We start from the raw sequence: 26,708 nt of genomic DNA on the forward strand, positions 1-26,708 counted from the left end.
CAATTTAGCTCTACCACAGGGCTCAAGTGCTGGTCCCCACAGGAAATTCCCACATTTTAGAAGTAAGCAAAGGACAACAAATTAGTTCCAGTGCAGAGTTCAGTAGCTAATAATCCAACACAGAACTGAAAGAAAAAACAAAACACCCACAGATCAGAGACAAAGTTCTGATATTAACCAGTAAAGGTCTAATACCAACAAAGAATACCTATAAAACCTAAAAGAGCTGGAAGCCTCCAGGCTCCCAAGCCAGAGTGAGGGAGGCCCAAGGACCTCAGTCATGCCCCACCCCCAGTGTCCAAATCCAGCCTGAAGTCAACTGAGACTCCACAGAAGACCCCCGGGTTCCCAAGCCGGGGCTGGGGAGCCAAGAGCCTCAGCCCTGCCCCCTGCCCTTCAGAACCAGGCCAGCTAGTCTCCTTCACCTCCATCCCCTTAGCCCTGCAACTGCTCTGCAATAACACCTTTCAATGTAAAATAATAATAATAATAATAAATAAATTTTTTAAAAATAGATTTAAGAACAGATATTTAAAGTGAGAACAGAGAGCCTGGAATCACCATGCATAAGGAATGCCTGTTAACCTGAAAGAAAGGGAACCAAGTAAACACAAATTAGTTTGGAGAAAAAAGACAATGCAGGAATGAGAAGAAAACTTCAAAAAAAAAAAAGGTTAATTATTAATATCTGAAATGACATTAGAAAAAAATTTTAAAGAACACTATTTTTAAAATAAAGAGAACAGGTAGAGAATAAAGTACAAAAAAGAATATTCAGAATGTTAAATATGACAGTATGCTAAGAGTTCACAAAACCATCCACAGGTTCAGTGGTTCACTAGAAAAACACACACACTCAGAATACAGTCACAGTCACAATGATTTATTCCTGCAAAAGGATATAAAGCAAAATCAGCAAAAAGAAAAGTGAAAATGGGGCAAGGTCCAGAAGAAACAAGCACAAGCTTCCAAGAGTCCTCTCCCAGTGGAGTCACACAGGACATACTAAATTCCTCCCGCAATGAGCTGTGACAACACATGTGAAATACTGTCTACCAGGTAAGTTCTTTAGAGACTTACTGCTCAGGATTTTTATTGGGGGGCACCATTTGCCTAGAACACACCACAATTCCAGACACCAAGAAGGAAAGCAGGCGTTCAGTATAAATCACATTATATGCACAGTGTTAAGCACCATGAGTCATTCTTATTGCGGAATGGTAAGAACCTTTCTAAAATCCAAGCTCCTAGACACCCACCAAGGGCCAACCTTGCAAGCATACCATTCTAAGGATAACAGTCTCGGGCCTGCTGTGTTAACTCTGCACAGACAGATAAAATAAAACATGAAAGAGTTGGAAGATAAAGTCAAGACTCTTTCCAGGAAAAAGAACAAAAGAAAGGACACAGACTATGAAAGAAAGAGGTGTAAAAAACTACATGATCAATCCATTCCAAAATATAAAAAAGGGAAGAGAAAAAAATAAGACATGGAAGGAAGACATTACCAAAGAAATAATACAGTACATTTCCCAGATCTGAAAAGCATGAGTCTCCAAACTGAAAAAGACCCATTTGGTACTCAAGTATGTTATTATTAAATTACAAAATAGCAAGGACATTGGGGGAAAAAAATCCCATGGACTTCTAGAAAAGAAAAAATAAACAGGTTGCTAACAAAGTTGGGGACCAGAATAGCAACAATCTCAGTGATAAACTAAAAGGCAATGGAGAAATGCTTTCAAAATTCTGAGAAAAAAATTATTTTCATACTAGATCTTAATACCTAGACAAATTATCAAATAATAAAAAGGTAAGAATAAAGACATTCTCAAACATACAAGGTCTCAAAATTTATCTCCTCTGCACCTTTTTTTCAGCAGGCTAGTGGAGGATATGCTCTAAATTAATGAGATCTACAAAACAGGGAAATCAACACAAGGGAGAAGCAATGGGAATTTCCAAAACAATAATGAAGGGAGAACCCAGGATGACAACTGCAAACCTGGTCTAGCAAGCAGCCAACCTTAAACAGGAGAATGGAAGGAAGTCCTATGGAGAGGCCCACATGGAAAGGAACTGAGACCTGTCGCAAATAGTCAGCAAAAAACGGAGGCCTCCTGCCGACAGCTTCAGAAGTGAATTTAATTAGAAGCGAATGCTCTAGCCCCAATCAAGTATTCAGATTACTACAGTCCCAGTCAAGAGCTTGACTGCAACTTCATGAAAGACTCTGAGCCAGAAACACCCAACTAAGCCACTAATAAATTTTGGACACGCAGAAACTTTATGACATGAATCTTTCAGGTCAAGGGTTCAGATCCCATACCGGCCAGCAGCCAAACATAAATAAATAAAATCTTTCTGTCTAAAACTGCTACACTTTGGAATAATTTGGGACATAGCAATAAATAACTAATACAATATGCTCAAATCCGTAACACAAAGTTCCAACATGAAAGTACTAGTAGCATACAAACCATATTCAGTGACCACAATACAATTAAGATAGAAATTAATAACCAAAAGATAACTAGGAAAACTTCTGAAAATCAAGAAACACTCTGGGTAATATGAGAAATCATAATGGAAAACAGAAAATACCTAAAATTGAAAAATAATGAAAAGCCAATTGTCAAAACTTGTGGGATACAACTAAAGCAGTATTTAATAAATTTATAGCTTTGAATACTTACATTTCAAAACAAACATGTAAAATTAATAAGTCAGAAAAACCACCTCACTCATTACTACTATCAAAAAAGACAGAAAATAAAAAGTGTTAGTAAGGATGTGGAAAAACTGAAACCCTTGTACACTGTTGGTGGGAACGTAAAATAGTGTGGCTGCTATGGAAAACAGTATGGTAATTCCTCAAAACATTAAAAACAGAATTACCATATGGTCCAGCAATTCCACTTCTAGGTAAATATCCAAAAGAATTGAAAGCAGGGTCTTGAAGAGATATTTGCACACCCAGGTTCACAGCAGCATTATTCACACTAATGGGTGAGTGGATAAACAAATTTGTTATATACATATAATGGAATATTATTATTCAGCTTTGAAAAGAAAGGAAATTCTAATATATGCTACAATGTGGATGAACCTTGAGGACATTATGGAAAGCGAAATAAGCTGGTCATAAAAAGACAAACACTGTATGATTCCATTTATATGAGCTACTTAGAGTAGTGAAATTAATAGAGACAGAAGTAGAATGGTGGTTGCCAGGGGTTGGAGGGATGAAAGAATGGGAAGTTGTTGTTTAATGGATTTCAGTTTTGCAAGATGAAAAGACTTCCGTAGATTGATTACACAACAATGTGAATGTACTTAACACTACTGAACTGTAAAAAAAAAAAAATAATTAAGATGGTAAACTTTATGTTATGTATATTTTACCCCAACTGAAAATAAGATTAAAAAGTCAGCAAAAAAGAATAGTAGAATAAACCCAAGGAAGGAAAATGATAAGAGCAAAATTAACAAAACAGAAAACACAAAAATTAACAAAGCAAAGAAATGGATCTTTGAAAATAAAAACAAAATACACAAACAGAAAAAAAATCAAGAAAAAATAATGAAATAAATAAAAATTAGGAGTAAAAAATAGGACATAACAGATCATAAAAAGATATCATGACCAACTCTTGAGTTGAAATAGACATTCTTAGAAAAATACAATTTTCCAAAACTGACTCAAGAAAAAAGAATCTGAATAGTGGGACAACAATTCAAAAAATGAAATGAGTCGTTTAAAATCTTCCCTCTAAGAAAATACTAAGCCCAGAGGGTTCTACAGGCAAGCCCTGCCAGACTTTAAATCAACATAAAACTCCAGTATTATATAAATATGTAGAGAACATAAAAAGATAAACCCCCCAATTGATTTTACAAGGCTAGAATAACCTTGACGTAGAATCAAGAAAATGACTATATAAGAAAAGAAAATTACAAATCAATCATATTCACAAACATAGATGTAAACATCCTAAACAAAATATTAGAAATTTTAATCCAGCAATCAATTTTTTTAAATTATACATTTCAACCAAGAACAGCCCTAAAGATACAGGTTAATTTAATTATTATAAATCAGAAAACAATGTAATTTGCCATAAGCAAACAAAAGGAAGAAAAATTATATAATCACCTCAATGGAGGTTGAATAAGCATTTGATAATACTCAACAGCCACTCAGGAATTTTAAAATTCAGCAATATAGAAGTAGAAGAGGACTTCCTTAATTGAATACGGGCATTTATGTTTTTAAAAAAAACTTACAGCAAACAATATATTTAGTAGTGAAATAATAAAAGCTTTCCTTTTAAGATTAAAAGAGCAAGACATAGATGCCCACTATCATCGCTCCTATTCAACAATGAAAAACCTCAACAGGTGCATAGAGAAAAAGAAAAAAAATATTAAGGGTGAAAAAACAAAACCACAACTATTTGCAGATTATTCACCGTCTACACAGAATATCCAAAAGAATCTTGAGATTAGTCAACAAAGGTGAGAAAACAAAAGTTAGTTGCATTTCTCTATACAATCGGAAAATGAAACTTGAAAAATACCATGTACAAATAGCAACAAAAAAATTCTAGAAAAAATTCTGACATCTGATGTACAAGTTCTTTATATAAGGAAAAATTATAAAACTTAATTAGAATAAGTTTTTTTAATTTTAATTTTATTTTAAAAGATGACTAGTAAGGGGATCTTAACCCTTGACTTTGCGTTGTAAGCACCACACTCACCCAGTGAGCTAACCAGCCATCCTATATGGGATCCGAACCCGTGGCCTTGGTGTTATCGGCACCACACTCTCCCGAGTGAGCCATGGGCCGGCTCGAATAAGTTTTTCAAAAGATAAAATTAAGTAGACACACAGGAAGCCTCAATATCAAACTGATGTCAATCAATTCTCCCCAACTTGATCCAAAGACTCAATGCAACACCATTCAAAATTCCAGCACCATTTTTCGTGGAAATCAATAATAAAAGCTGATTCTAAAAATAAGGAAAAGTATTATTATGAGTTTCTCTAAAGAAAAGGTTGAAAGACTTGCTATACAAGACTATAAAGCCATAGTAATTAAGATAAATAATCAAGTGGGTTACTGGCACCAGGGCAGATAGCAAAATAGAAAGCCCAGAAACTAAGCCCATGCATATAAAGGAAGTTAATTTCCAACCAAGCAAGCACTGCAGATCACCGGAGGGGAAATGGACTACTCAATAAATAGGCTGGATCAATCAGTTATCCTTTATATAAAAAAAAATTAAAAGTGGATCATTACACAAAAGTAATTCAATGTGGATTAGAGACTTAAAAGTGAAAGTGAAAACTAAAAAACTTTTAGAAAATAATATAGAAAATTACCTTAATGACATTGGGGAAGAAAAGAAATAATTTTTTTTTTTAATGTAAAGCTTTATGACAAATTCAGCTACATTAAAATCAAGAACTTCAATCTTTAAAAGATAAAGATTTTAAAGACTCCAATCATAAATTGGAAAAGATATTTGCAACACATGTAAATATCAAGTAGATCTAAACCATATAAAAATTAATCAGGAAAAGTTAAACAACACAAATAGAAAAATGAGGAGAAAAAAATATATATATAGGCATTTCAAAGAGTAAGAAACACAAACGATACATGAATATCTGAAAAGAAGCTGAACCTCATTGGTAGTCAAGGAAATAACAGATTCAAATTACAATGAGATAGCATTCCTTACCCTCCAGATAGATAAAAATTTTAAAAACAGACAACTGCAAGCATTGGCAAGGACCCAGAACGGGAACACATACATTGCTGGTAGGAGTGTCAACTGATTCAATCACTTTTAAAAACAATTTGGCATTACCTAGTGAAGCTGAACAAGTCCATACCCCATAAATAAGCAATTCTGCTCCCAGATATAGACTCTAAATTCCTGCATATGCACAAGAGATTTATAAGAATATTCATAAGCAGCACTGTTAGTAGTAGCAAAAAACTGGAAACAATCCAAATGTTCTTCATGGATAGCATGGATAAATTGTGGTATATACAAATAATGAAATACTGTATAGCAGTAAAACTGAGTGACATACACAAAAAAATGATGCTTACAAAAGAAGTGAGAATAATAACTATAGTATTATTCCCTTTTATACTTCTACCAACAAACAACCACTTAGGTAATCTCTAGCAACACTGAGGCTTTGTCTACAGCTCTCTTCTTTTGAACCCTCCCCAGAATTGTCCTTCTGGCTTTGTTCACAGCAATGAGGGCTTTTTCTAGCATGCACATCAAAACTCTTCCAGCCTCTACCTATCACCCAGTTCCAAAGCTGCTTTCACATTTTTAGGTATTTGTTATAGCACCACCCCCACTTCTTGGTACCAATTTCTCTCTTAGTCTGTTCAGGCTGCTATAACAAAATACCATATAGACAGAATGGCTTATAAACAACAGAAATTTATTTCTCACAGTCTACAGGCTGGGAAGTCCAAGAACAAGAGGTGGCCGCCCCTCCAGAAGGTATCAGAAGTAAACCTTTGTGGCGTCTGAGTGGTGCCATCTCCACAGGTACACAGAGTGCAATGAACTGTGGGTGTGGCTGACTCCACCTAGACTTTTAAGGATACCACCTAAAGTTATGGGGCCCAAGCAGAGAACTGCCACAGTGGTGGGGCCACAAAGAGAGCCCCCACTAGGGCAATGCTCAGCAGAGCAGAGCCATGGAGGTGAGGCCACCATAGACAGTAACCATAGGGCAATGCCTAGTGTAGCTCTGAGGACAGGGCCATCCCAGTAACCCCACATTGGTACAGCTATGGCATGCAACTCCAGCCTGGGAAAACCTGGCAAGAAGTTGTACCTATGAAAGCTGCCATGTTGGCTGCACCCAGCAAAGCAATAGGGGCAGGGCCCTGGAGGCCCAAACCCCACCCCAGCATGGCTGGAAGACAGGACATCGAGTCAGAGAAGATTATTCTTGAGCCTTAAGATTTGTTGTTTACCCTGTTGGGTTTTAGATTTGCTTGGAACCCATTACCCCTTTCTTCTTTCCTATTTCTCGCTTTTGGAACGGGAATGTCTACCCTATGCCTGTCCTACCACTATATTTTGGAAGCATATAACTTGTTTAATTTCACAAGTTCACAGCCAGAGAGCAATTTGCCTCAGGATGAATTGTACCTTGAGTCTAACCCATATCTGACTTAGATGATGTTTAGACTAGACTAGAATTTAGTTTGAGTTGATGCTGGAATGAGTTAAGACTTTGGGGGCTATTGGGATGGAATAAATATATTTTGCATGTGAGAGAGACATAAATTGGGGAAGGGGTGGCAGAGGCAGAATGCTATGGTCTGAATATTTGTCCTCCTCTCCCCTCCACAAAATTCATATGTTTAAACCTAATACCTAATGCAATCATATGAAGAGGTGGGGCCCTTTAGATGGTGTTTAGGTCATGATGGCAGAGCCTTCATGGATGTGATTAGTGCCTTTATAAAAGAGGTGCAAGGGAGCTTGTTTGCTCCTTCTACCATGTGAAGACAAAGCTAGAAGGCACTATCTATGAGGAAGAGACCCTCACCTGACATCAAATCTGATGGCACCTTATTCTTGGACTTCCCAGTCTCCAGGACTGTGAAAAATAAATTTCTGTTGTTTATAAGCTATCCAGTCTATGGTATTTTGTTGTAGCAGCCCAAGTGGACTAAGGCACCTACTAAACAAGCTGCCTCCAGCTTATCATTTTAGATATTTCAATTATCTCCACTTATGAAAATTATTTTCCTAACACAATTATTTTGAAAGTCATCAGCCAAATTTCTGAATCATCCCTTTTTCTAGTTAAGGGAAGAAATAATGTAGTTGATGTTAAAAATGAAAATAGAAAATAAGATGAGGATTTTGAAAGACTGAGAATAAATATTATATACATGTTTAACCAGCTCTTTATAGATGTGATTGTTAGCCTTCCCATAAAGTCAAATAGGCACAGCTAAATGTTTATGTTTACCGCTGGGATTCAAAATTTTAAGAATATATCAACAAAATATTCTAGCACAACTCACAATTTGTAAATTTTAATAAATTTAAAAATTGCAGAAGAAAAGTCAGCACAGTAAAGATTCCCATCCTTGACCTGCTTGGTGGGGCTAAGAAGTTTTTGAATGGCAAAGATTCTATGTGCTAGTTGTAACATGGCATTTATAACAGTTCAAGCACCTGCCACTGTGCTAAGTTTATAACATTACTCAGTTCAAGCCAGAAGCTTGAGCTATTTAGTCATGTACTAATAGTCTGGTTACTTAGGCTGAATGAAAGAGAATTTCATTCATAAAAAAATAAAGAGGCAGATCAAAACAAACTTAGAATCATCATGAAGATGCAGTAGAAATTTAGCTGCCAGGCTTAAGCCTGGAAGTCTTCTCAAATTCACATTGGAATGGCTATAATTAAAGAAAAAGAAGTGTTGGCAAAGATGTGGAGCAACTGGAACTCTCATATACTACTATAAAATGGTACAATCACTTTGGAAAACAGCTTGGCAGCCTCTTAAAAAGTTAAACATACACCACCATATGACCCAACCATTCAACTCCTTCATATTTACTCAAGAGAAAAACTTTGTGTCCATACAGTCACTTACATAAATCTTCAAGACAACTTTATTTGTAGTGGCTAAAACCTGGGTTGTCTCCAATTATCCATCAACAGGTGAACAGATAAACAATTTGTAATATAGCCATTGAGCCAAAAACAGCTTAAATATTCCTAGGGATGGGATGGAGGTAGGAATGGATTACAAGGGGGCTGGAGGAAACTTTTGTGAGTAATATATGTTCATTATCTTGATTGTGGTGATGGTATCACAGACTTATATGTATATCAAAACTCATCAAATTATACACTTAAATAAATAGTTTATTCATTGAATGGCAATTCTACCTTAATATAAAAGCTGTAGAAATTCTATTATTCTAGATAGTAAGAAGCAATAAAGTTCCTAAAACGGGGGGGGGGGGGAGGCAATATTCTTGTATATTTACTCATATACTCATTTACTCATATACTTTCCCAATTGACTGTTCTTCATTGTTTCCTACAGTTTCGTACCTCCATTTGAGACATCTTCATTCCAACTAAAGAACTTCCTTTGGTAATAAATTCTCTCAGCTTTTGTTTGTCTAATAATGTCCTTATTTCACATTCATTTCTGAAGGATATTTCTGCTGGGAACAGAATTCTAGCTTGGCAGTTTTTCTTCCAACATTTAAAAAATGTTTTTCCATTATATCTCAGTTTCCACAGTTGTGTTGAAAAGTCAGCCATCAGTTATATTACTGTTCCTTTTGAAGTAATGCCTTTTTCTTCCTTCTGGCTGCTTTTAAGAGTTCTCTTTGTTTCCAGTTTTCAACAGTTCAATTAAGACACGCCTAAGTAGTTTTCTTTTGCATTTATTCTGCTTAGGGTTTGCTTAACTGCTTGAATCTGTGGGTTGATGTCTCATCAGTTTTGGAAAACATTTTACTATCATCTCTTAAAAGTATTTGCTTCCACAGTAATCCCTCTTCTCTATTTCTTGGTCTTCAACTACACATTAGACTACAGTGTTCAACATGTCTCTTTGGCTCTGTCCACTTTTTCCATTCTTTTTTCTTTCCGTGCTTCCATTTGAATATTTCCTATTGATCTGTTTACAAGTTGTCTGGTCTTGCCTTTTGCTGTGTACAATCTGCCATTAAACCCATCCAGTGAATAATTAATTTCAGATATTGTGGGGGTTTTGTGGTGGTAGTGGTAGCAGAGGTTTTGTTCTGTCTTATTTTTCTAACACTCCAGGCACTGTACTAAGCCCTGGGAATACAGCAATGAACAAAACAGACTCATAGAACTTAAATAGTATATAATCAATTAACCCATTTTGTTTGTTTTTTAGAACAGTGAAGAGTAGGGCAAAGGGTAGAGTGAGTCTTGAACCAAAGTATTCTAATTAAACTATACATGAAATATCTTAAACAACTGAGATTGCATGTTTGATTCCTAGAATGTCCACTTGATTCCTTTCTATAACTTCCAGTTCTCTGTGGAAATTCTCATCCACTTTGTCCTTCCTTTATTTTCTTTAGCATATTATGGTTATTTTAAAGTACTTGTCTACTAACTTCAATTTTCTCAGTTTGCCTCTATAGTTTACTTTTCTTCTTGAATATGGATCATATTTTTCCACTTTTTCCACATCTCTAGAAATTGTTAATTGTATACTGGATATTGCAAATGAAAGAACCTTAGAAACTCCAAAATATACCTTCCCAGTGAGAGATCTCCATTTCCTCTATTAGACAAAAGGAATGAGAGAGACTGATCCAATCAGGAATTGGACTGGGCCGAGGCTATGTTGCAGTCTTAGTAAGACTCAATTCACCTCTGATTCATCTGTTTTCTTCAGTACATGTCCAGAGTCAGCAAATATCAGCAATCCTCTGCTCACCTACAAAAGTCTCTTCTATCTCTGGAATTTTAATTTATCTAGTCTTCATTACTTCCACAGCTCTCCAATATTTTTTAAACATTGATTCTTAAAGTTCATCCAGTTTTTCCTTTTTACTTGTTGCAATGATACAGATGACTGTACTGTGATACTAAATACTAGCCAGAAGCTGAAGTCTCCCTGCATATCATAACAGCAGTGGTTTTTACAAACCCAGGTTCATATCAAAATGACGTGCTGAAAAATTTTAAACTACAACAACTGTCCACACCTCTAGAACTCAAAGACATTTAGTGGAGCCAGGAAATCTGTACTTTTAACAAGAGTCTTAAGTGATCTGGTAAGCGGGAATTTCTAAAGAAACTAATGGGCCTGCATCATTTGTTCCTCCTCTTCCCTCCCCCAAAGCTCAGTATTTATAAGGACATTTACGAAAGAATGTACACTATACACATACAATGAACAAATTGATAGAAGAGTTGAAACAGTTAAAACTATTAAAAGTTCAGAATAACTAGAGACTTTAAAGATAAAACATTAAAACATTTAAAGGTTTTTAAAAATATATCAGGATCAAGAAGGTGAGGAAGGAAAGACAAAAACCAGTAGAGTCCATGGTATAATACCAACAGGTGATTAAAAGCAGAACTATTCAACTCAATTTTACTTCTAATTGTTCTAGCAGAAAACAAAATGATCTTCAAATTTGAAAAGCATTGTTGAGAGTCATCGGAATTCTTAGAAAAAGCATGAAGAGCCCACCAACCTGCTTTATCTGAATTCAAGTGTACATGAATTAATCCAAGGGTACAGATGAAAACTTGGGAATGTAATAAGAGAAATGTTGTCAGTGTACTTTGAGAAGTCATGAAAAATAGAAAGGAGCCAGACTGGAAATGAGAAAACGTTGTTCCAATTGTCAAAATGCAGGGATGGATAAAAGTGAAAAGGTGATTTCAGTACTACAGACAATGTCAACATTCAGATAATTCTAAGACTTATTATTATGCAGATGATTTACTGATAATGAAATCTCACCTGTGTAAAACACTTTTGCTTCCAAATCAAGTGTTTACAAAGTACTTTCACATATACCTCATCTTTGATTCTCAAAGACCCCATGAAAAAGGGCAGGTAGCATTATGTCCCCTCCACAACCAGCACACTCTTCAATATATTAGGAATTTAGAGCTCAGGCAGCTTGATTTGACCAGTTTAACTCACTCCAGTAGAAAATTAGAACTCAAAGTTAAGTCTTTTGATTCCTAATTGAATTTTGTTTTTATATGATATAGCTCTTAACGTTAGCATGAGTTAAGAATAAGTCACGCTGAAATAATACATAGTATTGCTTCAAAATAATGGAGAGGTGGTTAACAGGAAATAGGAGTGTGTACGAAATAATACTGGGTAGAAGCTGGGTAATGGATACACAGGGATTAATTTATAATCATCTCTCTACTTTTGTTTGAAATTTTTCATAATAAAATTTTAAAAAACACAAACATGCCAATTAACATTTTTTTTTTTGTAGGTTTACTGCACTGGCAATCAGAGGAATACCTAAAACATAATATACCTGAAGCTCAGCATTTTTTAAGCCATTTACAAGGATACTTCAAAAAGTTCATGGAAAGACTCATATTACCTTTTAATTCTATTTTTCTACAAACTTTCTGAAGTACCCTCATAATTAGGTCTCACCAAGTAGGATGGTGAGATGTCTTGAGAATATGTCCTTTGAGAAATGGTTGAAAAATAAAACTTTTTCAGGAGGGGGTGGGAAAAAGAGATCTAGGGAGTACTTAAGATCTGTCTTCAAATACTTTTGTTTGTTTTGACATTTAATTTGGGTTTAATGATGTACAAGTCTTAATTCTTACATATGAAATGATATCTTACATCCAAAGAGTAATGCCATAGTCATGGCTAGTTGACACATTTTCGGTATGAATGATTCTGCCCACCCCATGTACAGTTTTTCTTTTTTTTTAACTTTTTATTTTGAAATAATTTTAGTTTCACAGAAGGGTTGCAATAAAGCAAGAGAATTTTTGTGTACTATTCACCCACCTTCCTTTAATGTTAAAAACTTATATAACCATGGTACATTTATCAAAACTAAGAAATTTACATTGGTATAATAAATACGATTTACTATAGACTTCATTTGGATTTCACCAGTTTTTCCATTAATGTCTTTTTTTCTGCTCCAGTTTCCAATCCAGAACACCATACTACTTTCAGTCATCATGTCTCTCTATTGTTTTCCAATCTGAGGTAGTTTCTCAGTCTTGTTTTTATGACCACAGTTTTGAAGAGTACTGGTCAGCTATTCTGTAGAATATCCCATGTCTTCAAATACTTTTAAAGTAGAGGGACAAACTTATTCTGTCGAGTTATAGATGGCAGAATTAGAAACAATGAACAGAAGACTCAAGAAGGCCAAATTCCAAACTGTTCTACTCTCTTATTAAAATCCACTCTTCCTTAAAGCTCATGACTCATGTACTATTCATTAACAAACCTTGTCACAGTCAGCCACCAATCTTCTAGATATTTTCTCCTCATCACAAAAATTTGGCTCCTGGCTAAGTTTCTTCTCTAACCTACATCCACCACCATCTATGCTAATGTTGCATGATAAAATACATGACTCCCATTTAAATTTGAATTTCAGATCAACATGAATAATTTTTTTTTTTTTTTTAGTGTAAGTATGCCCCATGCCATAGTTGGGAAATATTTATACTAAAAATTTATTGTTTATCTGAAATTCACACATACTAGGCATCCTATATTTCTATTTACTCCAGCTGGCAACCCTAATCTAGGTGACTTCAGTGTCAAAGTGGCCCACCTATCCAACACATGGTCTTCAACTTTCCTTGATCTCCTCAATTCCAGCGACTATGACCATAACAAAGATATGGTCTCCAAATTCAGGTGAGTCCTTAATACTGTCCAATATAGCTAAGTGTCCTTAAATTGCTCTCTCTCATTTCCTCCAACAGCTATTATAAATCAAATCCATTCTTTCCTTCTCTACCATCTCAGTCTCTAATTCCACCTGAATTTAGATCCCCATCTTCTTCTACCTCCTATAGTTCTTCATTCCATCATTTCCCCTTTTTTTATATTCTACAACTTCTCTCACTAAAAGATAAACTATAAAATGAAATTATATTTGCCCAAAGCCTTCAAAAGAGAATTGAAACACCTTAGTATGGCCTACAAGAACCTGCAAGATTCATAACTCAGTTAAGGCATCACTTTCTCTGACAAGCTCTCCCTGACTGCTAGATGTGTTAGGTGTCCTCTTACATACTTCCATTGTACTCTATAAATCTATCATAATATTTACCATAATTTTCTTATTGTTTTTCTCCCGTACTAGACTTTAGGTTTCTTGAAACCAAGAGCCATGTCTTGTCTTTATTTCCCTAGCATTTACCACAATGCTCCTGCATCTAACAGAAATAGTAGGCACTTAAATATTTTCTGATCAGATAAGATGGAGGCGGCTCAATTTAAGGGTTACAAGTCTACCAATGGAATGGGCCATCTTAAGATGTAGTATCCCTGGTCACCCAGAAGGCTAAATAAGACTGCATATCACGTATTATTTATAACAGTATGAGAAAAAAAGGATTTAACTTAATGTATTTTAATGACACTGGTTATATTTTGTGTGGTACGACCATATTAACCATAACTGAAATCCCTAAAACCCACAGAACTGACAAGGAGACTGCTCTTATGCGCAGGTCATGGTCTCCTCACCTAGACAGTGCTAAAGACACGGAAACAAGTTCTTGTACTTTAATTAAATTATTATATTCACCTCACTCAGGTCCTAATCCTGTGCTAACCTTACACTGCTAGAAACTAAAATTATAATTTTTTTATTTAATGTTTATAGATAGAAAATTATTTTCCCAACATAGAAATGAAGGAAAACATCACAAATTAATTTTAAAGTCAACTGATGAGGAACAAATTTAACAAAGATTAACATCCTTAATGAAAAAGGAACTCAAAAACGAATTAGAAAAATCTAAGCAGAAATTTAGTGAAAGACATGAGCAGATAAATTACACACCCCACAGAAGCACACGTGGCTAACGAGTACATTCTAAGATGTAGCGGGGAAGAGGCGGGAGGGAGGAAAGGGGCAGGGCTGACCCACGCCCCGCCCCAACCATAGAGACTTCCTGCTCTGGCACCGGCCTGGCCGCTGTGGGCGGGGCGAGCCCCCCCCCCACTCCGCCTTCTCACGACCCCAGGGGGCTTCCCGGCCCTGTGGCAGGCTTGGTTGCGGATCCCAGGATCCTAGTGAGCAGGCCAGGACCCCAGGCCCACACCCACTTCTCACAACCACCGGGGGCTTCCAGACTCCGTGGCCGGCCGGTTGCAGATCACAGTGGGTGGGGCGAGGCCCCCAGTTCCACCCGGCTTCTCATAATTAGGGCTTCCGGCTAGGACTCTGTGGCCGGCCTGGTTGCCTAGGTGCCTAGATGTGGATCTTGGTGGGTGAGCCGAGGCCCCAAGTCCACCCCTCCTTTTCACAACGTGGGGGCTTCCGGCTTGGGCTCCGTGGCCGACCTGGTTGCGCAGTGGGTGGGATGAGGCACCCAGCCCCCCCCACCCTTTCCCATGACGTGGGGGCTTCCGCCTTGTGCTCCGTGGATGGCTTGGTTGCAGATCCCGGTGGATGGGCCAAGGCCCCCTGGCCCACCCCCCACCCCCGTTCTCACAACCCCAGGGGTTTCCGGGCTCCAGCTCCCTACCAGCCTGGTTGTTGATCTCAGTGGGCAAGGGTAAGCCCCTGGGCCTATTTCCCCGCTCCCACAACAGGGGGCTTCTGGGCTCTGGCTCCGTGGCCTGCCTGGTTGCAGATCGCAGTGGGTGGGGAGAGGCCCCCGGACCCACCCCCTTTTCTCACAGCTGGGGCTTCCCGGGTAAGACTCTGTGGCTGGCCTGGTTGCATGGGCAAGGTCAAGGCCCCTGGCCCACCCCCCCTTCTCACGATACTGGGGGGCTTCCTGGCCCCGTGGCTAGCCTGGTTCTACATAGTGGTGGGCCGAGCTGAGGCCTCCAGACCCACCCCTCTCCTTCCTACGACCTGAGGGCTTACCTGCTTGGGCTCCTTGGCCTGGTTGCAGATCCCAGTGGGCAGTTGAGGGCCTCTGGACCACCCACCCTTGTCACAACCCTGGGGGGCTTCCGGGCTCAGATCCATGGCCAGCCAAGTTGTGGATTGCAGTGGGTCAGGCAAGGCCCCCGGCCCACCCCACTTCTCACAACCGAGGCTTCCAGCTAGGGATCTGGCTGGCCTGGTTACATGGACAGGTGAGGACCTGGGCCCAACCCCGCCTTCTCACGACCCTAGGTGGCTTCCCGGCTCCGTGGCCTGCCAGGTTGTGGATCATGGTGGGTGGGGCCAAGGCCCCGGGCCCACCCCCCCCTCTCACAACGGACTCCAGGTCGGTGGCCAGCCTGGTTGTGGTGGGCAGGGCCAAGGCCCTGGGGCCCAGCCCATCTTCACAGGACCTGCTTGGTGGGGTTGCAGATTGGCGGTGGGCGGGGCCAAGGCCCAGGGTCCATCCTCTCTTCTCAAGACCCCAGGGGCTTCCAGATTATCATTTTACACTGATACATTCTAGCCACAGTTTTTATTTTAAATAACATTTATTTACTTTGTTATTATTTTTCTGATTGCAAAATTACATGATCCACGTAGAAAATTCAAATTGTATTTTTAAAATATTAAGAAAAAACTAAAACTACATATAATCCTTTAAAGTTTTAAACAATATAAAAGAAAATGTAATCATATGGGAAGTGTTCACATTATATTAAATTAAAAGAGCAGATTACAAAACACTGTATCTCATTCAATTCCAACAACCTAGCAATAATAGTAGCTAACATTTACTAAGGTCCTTCCACATGCCAGAAACTGCTACATGCTTTACATATATTTCCTTATTTAAATCTCACAACCACCTCTGTGAGATAGCTACTACGATTGACTTTATTTTACAAGTGAAGAAACGGAAGCTTGAAGAGATTAAGTAATTTGGCCAAGGGCTCCTAAGCGGTAGTAGAGAGCAGGAATTCAAACCCAGGTAGTCAAAATAAGCACATTTAATTACATACAACAAAATTTTAACAGTGGTTCTGAGTCACAGTATTATACATGACTTTACTTTTTGTGATTTTCCTGCATTTTCCATATTTCTAGAAAATGAATTCACTACTTTGTTTTTTAGCGTCCAAATAGAGGTTAGATAATCATCTGTCAGGGCCATTGCAGAAGTAGGACTTAATCTCAGATTCCTTCTAACCAAGGATCTGTGACTAATCAATTAGTGACCGGAATTATTTTTTCTGAGAAGTAGCTCAAAAAAGAAAAAAGAAATAAAAATTAATCCATTTTAAGAATTATGAAAGTTTTGGACTATCAGATCAAATTCTCCTGTTCTAAAGATATAAAACAGGCTCAAAATTCACAAAGGTCGTTTGTGTCAGGGCAGAAACCAGAGCTCAGGTCTTCATTGATCTTTGCTGCCAACATTTTACCAAAACAAAACCTACTATCTCTCCCACTCCCTACTGCAAATTCATTTATCAGAGGCCAAAAACTGAAACATAACAGGAAATACCACCACCTCAATTAGCCAAAAGGAAGACTTGCTTGGCGCATAACTGCACAACATTTCCCCCTAGGTGGGACAAAAGTAAAAGGTATTGGTAAAGATAGGTCAGTAGAAAAGATATTCTAAAAGACAAGATGAAGGATTTCAGCGTTTTTTAGGGAAGAAGACAAACCTGAAAAAGTAGATATACGAAGTAAAGGGCTAGCCAGTTAATTCAGCTAGGGCATGGTGTTGGCAATACCAAGGTCAAGGGTTGGGATCCCCTTACCAGCCAACTGCAAAAATTTTTTTTTTAAAAATTGTGGAAAAACAGAAACAACTTTACAAAACTGGACTGTGCAATGCTGAGATAAAAAGAATGAAATAAGTATATAATCTCATATTTATAATTGTATATTCCTGTTGGTATTCTAACAATTCTATTCACCTTCCGAATTCAACTCTCCTCACCTACAAATCTATAGTGAGTATAATAAAATGTTATAAAAGTAAATAAAAGGGAAACAATGTTACAACTTCTAGCAACCAGAGAAGCTTTGATAAGGTGACAAGGAGAATGACAAATAATGAAATCAAGGATATAAGGTTTAAAACTTACATCTATTTCCAACATAAAACCAATCCAAAAAGATTCACAGATACTCTATCTAACATGAACCTAAAGGGCCCGCCCGTGGCTCACTCGGTAGAGTGCGGTGCTGATAACATGAACCTAAGAGGCAAAATGTAACATATCTTTGAGTGAAGAAGCAACAACACACCCCTCATTTTACATATTTGTGCTATCTGTTTATAAAATTTAAACCTTTTTTGTACCTCTATTGAAAAGTTACTGATCTAAAGATTAAGACACCCATTCTAGTTTAAACTCAGTTTTGCATATCATATGATCATGAACAAGTTGTTTTGCCTCTCTAATTTTATTTTTTCTCATGCAGAGTAGAATAATCATAAAACTATAAAGAAGGGATAGAAAAAATATTGCACAGATGGTAATACGTTTTTATGATTATTTACAGCTGCCTTTCATGTAAAAGATTCACATCTAAGACACTAAACAAGCTGATCATGTGAGGAGGGCAGGTATTATGCCCATTTGAAAGATAAAAACATACACAACTGCCATTCAGAGAGGTTAAGTGACCTGCCCAAGGTCATACTGCAAGCAAGTTGCACAGTCAAGAGCTTTTTCTCTTACTACATAGCATGCTGTGACAAATTTGAGGGTGGTAAGAGTTTTATTCTCACACCCAAATTACTGAGGACTACCCAAGAAAAATCTGTCAACAATTAAACAGAAAAGGATCACATGAGATTGTAATGAGCCATTATTACCCAAAAAGTCATTACCTGGATATAAAATTATGATTAAAAACAAAGTTAAAGTACCTTAAAAGTAAGTTCCTAAAAGTCCTGCTATTTAGGGCCGGCGTGTGGCTCACTCAGGAGAGTGCGGTGCTGATAACACCAAGGCCCAAGGCTGCAGGTTCAGATCCCTATATAGGGATGGCCGGTTCGCTCACTTGGGAGAGCATGGTGCTGACAACACCAAGTCAAGGGTTAAGATCCCCTTACTGGTCATCTTTATTTATTTATTTATTTAAAAGATGACCGGTAAGGGGATCTTAACCCTTGACTTGGTGTTGTCAGCACCACGCTCAGCCAGTGAGCGAACCGGCCATCCCTATATAGGGATCTGAACCCGTGGCCTTGGTGTTATCAGCACCACACTCTCCCGAGTGAGCCACGGGCCGGCCCAACTGGTCATCTTTAAAAACTAACTAACTTACTAAATAAATAAATAAAAAGTCCTGCTATTTATATTCATTAAATTAACTTCATGCCTCTTGTACTAGATACACTACCCTACTTAGGCGGACTTAGTCCGGGGAGGTGTGAGGGGAGTGTTGAGGTGGAGGAGGGAAGGATTTCATTAGACAAATTAAGTAAATTCTCTGAAATTCAATAGGATAAGACCCTCAAAGCTATAAAATATGAATAAGGGCAGGCAACAACTTGTAGGCTGCAGTGGCAATTCTAAACCAAACCAAAAGAGTGCCAGACTGTGGCTTAAAGAAAATATGCAATCTGGAAGTTTGCACCACAAGATATTGCTACTGCAAAGTAATTAGTACCATTTATGGTTAAAAAAAAAATATGTAAAATTTTAGAATATAATTCCGATTCTTCATTATAATAGGATGGAATTCCATATTAGTTGGAGCTTTCTTGTCACAATAGAAGCTCTTTTCATGTTATAGTAAATGGCTCAAAGCCACTATTATATTCAAAGTATATAACTACATATCATAGGCATATAACACTTGAAGTGGTCAAACATACTGTCTACTGCTTGCACTTTAAGACACTTTAGTGAGGGTACTATCAATACCAGTTATTATTTATATTCTATACTGTTAAAATTTTCTTCAGCAGAACCTCTGTTTACTGAAGGCTCTACCCCATAGAAATTTGCAAGTTGCCAAAACCTTAAATTTAGTTCAGTCACTACAATATTAAAGAATTTTCTTCTCTTCAAGGTAAAAATAAACTGTCTCATCTTTTCCTCCACACCCCCAAGAAAATGGGGTATTCTAAAAGATGTCAGATGAAACAAGCCATTGCTTTTATAAACACAAGTCAATCCTCTGCAAAGAAATAGCTTAGGATGCCCATATTCTACTTCAGTATTGATTCTAAGCCTTTGAACAGTTTAAGCTAACCACAAACCTCCCCTTCCACTTCTATAGAACATTCTCCCCCTTAAACTTCCTTTAAAAAATGAGCCTTCCTACACCTCCTGTTCCTTGTTTTATACAGATACACACGTACGAACACAACTCCCAATGAAGAATACTGAGGAACACGTGCAAAACACGTTTTTAATTAAAACACTGGTTACCCTTAAAAACAAGTTGTTATAATGTAACTATATAGAACCTATATATGAGAATACTTCAAAAAGTTCATGGAAAAATTAAAATACAAATCTTTCCATGAACTTTTTGAAAACCCCTCGTAGAATCACAGAACACTAAATTTAAAGGATAAAACCAAAATGCCCATAGCAGTCTGAGTAATTTAAAGAATAAAGATGTAAAAATAAGGCACACTTACCACTGTATTATGACTAAACTTTCATTTAGGGACAAAATTCACCATCTAAACCATATTTTTTTAAAAGCAGATTAAGGAAAAGAATCTAAATTCCTATTGGTTAAAAAGCAAAATAAAATTAGTGTAAAAATCTGGAACATTTAAAATAAAATAAAACAATATTTCTGGCTTAATTTACATAGCACCTTATAACATCTTTCTATACTTCCCAAACTTGATGAACCATATTATATGTATGCCACAAATTAAAAGATATAGCAAGAAAACAGATCGATTACAAATACCCATTTGTTACAGAAGTATGCTATTAATACCCTAAAAGTATTTGACAATGAATGCTAAAGAAAGGTATTTATCAAGATAGATACCAGGGAATATACAGTGACTAGTCACTCTCCCTTATTTAGTGAAAACACAATAATCAGTAAGCTATAAAGAAAATGTATGAATCTTATACTTGAATAATTTTAGACTTTTCAAAGTGTTTCACATTCTTTATCCTATCAGACTAATGCAAAAATTCCCTTATGTAGAGACTTACAACAGTAAGTGACAAATCCAAGATCACAAAGGTAGTTAATCAAATCTGAAACATGATTCAAAAAAATGTTTGCTCTGTAGGAGAAAATATAAATAAGTTCCTCCTCTGAGCATACTTTTTTTTTTTACCCATTAACTAAAATATCACTTAAGCTATAAAATCTAGGCTATCACAAACACTGAATTTTATAAGAGAATTCTACCAGGAGGTTCGTTTCAGAAAGTTTATACTCTATTTGATTAAAAACAACAACAACAAAACCAAGAGAAAATAAAATAAAGCTAAGCTGTGTCGAAAACCCCAGGTGACAAGGACACCAAGAAGATACAGTGAGTTTAAATCTAAAAAGACTTCATGGAAAAAATGATGTTTGTGCTGAACACTGCAGTATGGACAGGACTTAGAAAAGTACAGAGGAGGAAACAGAAGCATTGAAACAGGGACAGGCATAAACAAAGGCCAAGAAGCAGAAATAAACATGATGTATATGGAGGAGACTGCACCAACCTGCCTGGAACCTGCCAGGAACTATTTCTCATGATGAGGCATCATGAGAAATAGTATGGTAAATTAAGTGGGGTCAGCACCCAATAGACTATTGAGTAACAAACAGATACTATTAAAATATTTAAATCATCGAGTACTTAAACATGAAAGAAACAAAGATATTCCAGTCAATTCTTTTTTGACAGATGAGGAAATATAGGCGCTATAAGAGAACTAATGGTTAGCATATGGACAGAGGCAGTGAAAAACAGAACAAAACTCAGACCCCTGTTTAGGAACCCCAGTTCAGTGATGGGTAGGCATGGTATGACAGACAAAGCACATCTGTTCAAGGATTGATGAGAACATCGATATATAAGGATCTGTAAATGCACACACAAGAAAATATTGTGTCTTGGGAACTAAAGGAGCCTGGTTTCCAGAGGTAAGGGAAGATCACAGTGTTGTTAAAACTGAGCAAAGACCACTATGTTTTGCCAGAAGGTATCACTTTCAACAAAGCAGCAGTCCAGAAGAAAAGCAAAGGCAGAAGCTAGTTTTCTGAGTTAGAAAGGAAATGGGTAGATAAATAGTAGAGGCAGCAGGTATCTGGCAACAAAAGGAAGAAAAGGATTGGTCTACAGAGAGAAAGCTGCAGGACCAAGTAAATGTTTGATTTCCAAGGAAAAGGAAACCTCAGTAAGTTTGAAGGAGAAAAGGAAGAAGCTCACATAAAGAAAGACTAAATTAAATTACATTCTAGACAAGGTGGAGGGAGGGAGAGAGTGCAGAAAACTGAGGGCCAGCTGGAAGAAATTTCTTTAAAAGATGAGTTTCAGAATAAAGAATAAGCATTTTTTTCTCACTCACCATAAAATATCCCTCACCATAACAGTATTCATTTTCAACTTATAAGGCCTTATAGAAATTGCAGACCAGGCTTTAAGACCAGGTTAGGAGATTTTTTTAAAATCCAAAATAGCTTCAAAGTTTTACAAATCTATTTGGCCACATTAGCATGTGGTTTAAAACTTCAAAGACACTTGCCAATCATTTTATACTGTGAATTGTATACTACATATTCAATGAACATTCCGATTAGCATTCAATGTATAAGAACAACCAATATGCTATTATAAATAAACAAATCAGAGTTTATTCTACAACATGTTCATTAAAATGTTATTTTTAGGGCTGGCCAGTTAGCTCAGTTGGTTAGAGCACAGTGCTAACACCACCAAGGTCCAGGATTTGATCCCTGTACCAGCCAGGTGCCAAAAACAAAAAGGTTTTTTTTTTGGCTTTCATATACTGTTATCACTTGACAAAATACAGAAAATATAAGTGCTCTGGCTGGCCGGTTAGCTCAGCTGTTAAGAGCACAGCCTTATAACACCAATGTCAAGGGTTCAGATCTCTGTACTGGCCAGAGCGCACCCCCCACCCCCATAAAAAAGAAAATATAAGTGCTTTAAATGAACATATTTACAACAAATCATTTTGGGATGCCTTTTCTCAATTTCTTTTTTAAAAAATACTTCCAATATCCATATTTTACCCTTACTCCCTTTCAGAAATAAAGTCCTACAGGGACTGATGAGGCATATGGCGCTAGGTGAGGTATGCAAGAAGGTTCTAATTTGTTAAGAAACTGGGCTAATGAGCCACAATTTAAAGCTACACACCTAAAACTTTCCAGTTTCAATTTAGAAACTTACTATTTGGAACTATAAAGTCAGGTTAAGGAGAGGCAGAAAATGTAAGTGATACATTCAGCTTTCTGGCTGTCCACTTTTGCAACTGCCATTTCCCTAATCAAGGAGGTGATTACTTCCAAAATTAGTAACACTTATTCAACTTAGGCCATAAATACCAGTATTAGGTTCAGATGCAATATCAGCAGAACAGGAATTTTTTACTTTACCCACTTGGAAACAAGGATTTGAGCTCAAAATGCCAGGATGGACTACCACTTCTTTTAACTGGGTATACTGCACCACATTGCTGAGCAATACCCAGAGTCCAATATGTATGTGATTAGCAATGGCCAGTAATGCATTTCTGCTTTAATCAACAAATATTAGAAGTCCAACCAAAACATCAATTCAATCATAAACAGAGTTGCCATCTTTAGACATGCACATGCTCCCTGGGGACTGAAGTGGTTCAAGATACACATGCCTTGGCTGTAATTTAAAAAAAAAAAAAAAAAAAAAAAAAAAAAAGCTTGATTCCCCCTGGACCCAGTAAAACAACTCTTTCAAGTCTCTGTCAGCTTTGTAATTTTATTTCACATACGTAGCTTCTTCTCAACTTCCTCTGCCTATTCCCAAATAGCTTTCACGTAGGTCAGAAACACTAGAGTCCTGTAAAAAAACGTTTATAGATCAAATGAAAGAGGAGCATCCCCTCCTTCAGCTCCCATAATCAGTTTTGTGACTATATCCCATAAACAGAATAGATTGACTCAATGTTAAACAATTCCCTCATCACTGGAAGCCCATGGTAGAAGTGCTGCTGCAAAAAAAGCATCCCTTTAAACCATCCCAACTACCCACAGCAATACAAAGTTAAACTAATTTCCACACACAAATTTCCACTATGTGTGCATTCATTCTGATAAGCCCCAGGATTTAGTGTGTGAAACTCAGGGGATAAAAAGTCACCTCCCCAAACTATTAAACTTTTTTTTTCCATCCCAAATATTCTCAATGAATGTTCTCTTGTCAACCAAAGGCAAGAGTCAAAAACAACAACAAACACTAGCAGAATTATCAGCTCCAGGGCCACATCCCAGCTGTCGTTGCTGTCTGTTGTTGGTGGCTCAGATGCAGTTTCTCACTTTCACCCTTCTCCCCTTATTCCCCAAGATTCCCACTCAAAAAAGCAATACTCACATCCTCAGACCACTGGCAAGAAAAAAAAGGGGGGGGGGGAGAAGACGACTGCACTTATCAAGGAAGGAAAAAAGAGGGAAATATTTCAGAACACGGCTTCCACTGCAAACGGCAGTGTAAAAGACAATCTTGTCATCGGGATATGGGGGGACGCCCGTGTGGAGCATCAAAAAGATGCAGTGTGCACTGGGAGCTCTCGGGGCAGGATGAGACGATGGAGCAGAAAGTAAGAAAAACCTGTGTTTCCCTGCTTTCTTCTACTCTCCCCCCTCCAAGAGAGGAAGCTGAAGAAACGGGGGGAGGGGCGGGATGTTATCGTTCTCCTACAGTGGGTACACAAGACAGGCCTTAGGGTTCCTTCAGTCACCCCCAGCTAGGAGGGAACCTAAACGTTACCCACCTCCGTTCAAAAAAAAAAAAAAAAAGTGAGGGGAATGATGAAATCCAGATGGAGCGACCCCGAAACGCCCCCAGGTCACTCATCCCTTTCAGCAAGCGGAAGGGCTGAGATAAAGGGGATGGAGGGTCGGAGAGCTGGTCAGGGCCAGGGCCCCACCCCCCGATTTAGCAGAGAAGGGGAGCCCGAGCTCCCAGCCGTCCCCTCCTTCCCCGCACCTCCCCTTTTGGCCACCCCCACTTATCCCCCCTTCCCTTCCTTTCCTCCAGAGCCGGAGGCAGCCGCGGGGGAGGCGGCCGCTCCTTCCTCCCCTCACCCACTCCGTCCCCACCCCCACTCCGCTCCCACCTCCCGCCTGCCACGGGCCCGTTACCTGCTCATCGAAGCGGCTGACCACGGCCTGGACCCATTCCACGGGCCTGTGCGCGGCCATGTCCTCCCCGCGGCCGGGAGGCGGCGGAGGGACCGGTCGGCCGGCGCCCAGGGCCGGGAAGAGGGCGGGGAGCGGGGCTGAGGTGAGGGAAGAGGCGAGGAGAGGGGCTGAGGAGTGCAGGCTCCGAACGTTCCCACGGGGGTGGGAATGGGGGGTCCGCGCTGAGCCGGGAGGGGGAGAGGGGAAGGGGGCGTTGGCAAGGAGGCTGGGGGAGGGGGTGAGGGGAGGGGGACCCGGGGAGGGGAGGGGGCCTCTTGGTGGCTCTCCCCACTAGCGCCGTCTCCCCACAGCCATCACAGTCCGAGACGCCGCCATGACACCCCACCGGAAGTGGGATCCTTTCCACGGCCCGGGGAGAGGGAGAGCGAGCGAGCTGGGGATTGAGAGCGCGGCCGGGAAAGGGGAGGGGAAGCGAGAGGGAAGGGGGCCTGCCGCGCATGCGCCCGCGCAGGCCGGTTTCATTAATGAAAAAGCGAGTCCTCCTGGAGGTGACGTCACCTAACTCCTCCGGGCCCGGAGGCGCGCGTCCCTCAACGCCGCCGGGCTCACCTAAGACTTAGCGCTGGGCTCAGCCGGCGAGAGTCTGAGCGGAACCCGGGGCATCCGCTCCCATCCCCGCCGCCACCTCGCGCTCCCCCTCCCCCGCCGGCCTCCGGTTTTGGATTGCTCCCGGGGTTGGAAGTTAGGGCGCCCTGGGGTTAGCATTTCTCCCAGAGCGCTGATCGCTTGGGGAAGCTGTGCTCAGCCCCTCAACCTTGAGCTCTCACAAAAAATAAGGCACACAACCTCAGGTTTCAAGGTCCTTCGTAGCTACTGTAGACTGCTGAGAAACAGAAAAAGGGAAGGCCAAGAGAGATCCAGTGATTTTTTTTTTTTTTTTTTTAAAGGTCGCTTAAATCCCAATGCTAGACCCACTGGCAAAGTACACAGACTCTGGAATCCCAGCACATACTTCCTCTGCTAAAGTGATAGGCGCCCAAGTTTAAAGAAACTTTTATACAGTTGGTAATAGATTCAAGTTTCGCCATCCTCAAAAAGCCTTTGAGAGCCTCGCATATATTATTAATTCAACATATTCATCATCTCATTTAAACCTTTCAACAAGCTTTTCCAATAAGTGTCATTAACCTCATCTAGCTGATGGTCACAAAAGGTTGCCTGATTTTCCCAAAGTCATAGAGTTGAAAGGTGGCAAAGTCAGGGTGCAAACCCAGGTGGTTCTACTCCAAAGACTAGAGACAGACTATGGCTGTCCAGAAACAAAAGCCTTCCCTATACCCCCCAATACCAGAGTTGAAAAGATTTAATGTGGAATTACTTGTACCCATTCTCCGGGAAGAGGATCACATCCAAAACAACGTATGATTTACCTATATCTGACACTGGACTTTGAAGTGAGTTATTTTTAAATTTATCTTCCTCAATACATTTTATTTAGGTTCATGTTAAAACGAGTTTACACATTCTGAGCACACACTAATCAGCCAGTTAGGCCGTACAGAAAGATACTAACTGGGTTACAAGATGGAGCAAAACTAGAATTTTAATTTTGCCACAGAAAACCCACAAAGCCGGGCCGGCCTGTGGCTCACTCGGGAGAGTGCGGTGCTGATAACACCAAGGCCCCGTTTTCGGATCCCATATACGGATGGCCGGTTCGCTCACTGG

General features: G+C 39.0%; 1 protein-coding gene across 6 annotated transcripts in view; it reads right to left on the reverse strand.

Annotated features, from left to right (window-relative positions):
• The window catches only part of NF1 (neurofibromin 1), a 228,507-nt gene extending 203,152 nt beyond the window's left edge, over positions 1-25,355 (reverse strand). For all 6 annotated transcript variants that reach the window (XM_063109114.1, XM_063109113.1, XM_063109109.1 and 3 more), the window contains exon 1: positions 24,981-25,355. In XM_063109114.1, the coding sequence (XP_062965184.1) occupies positions 24,981-25,040 (60 nt within the window). In that variant the 5' untranslated portion in view covers positions 25,041-25,355. The remainder of the gene's footprint in view (positions 1-24,980) is intronic.
• Positions 25,356-26,708: the final 1,353 nt, after the last annotated feature.

This window comes from Cynocephalus volans, chromosome 10 (genome assembly GCF_027409185.1).
Source record: "Cynocephalus volans isolate mCynVol1 chromosome 10, mCynVol1.pri, whole genome shotgun sequence".
Taxonomy (NCBI): Eukaryota; Metazoa; Chordata; class Mammalia; order Dermoptera; family Cynocephalidae; genus Cynocephalus; species Cynocephalus volans.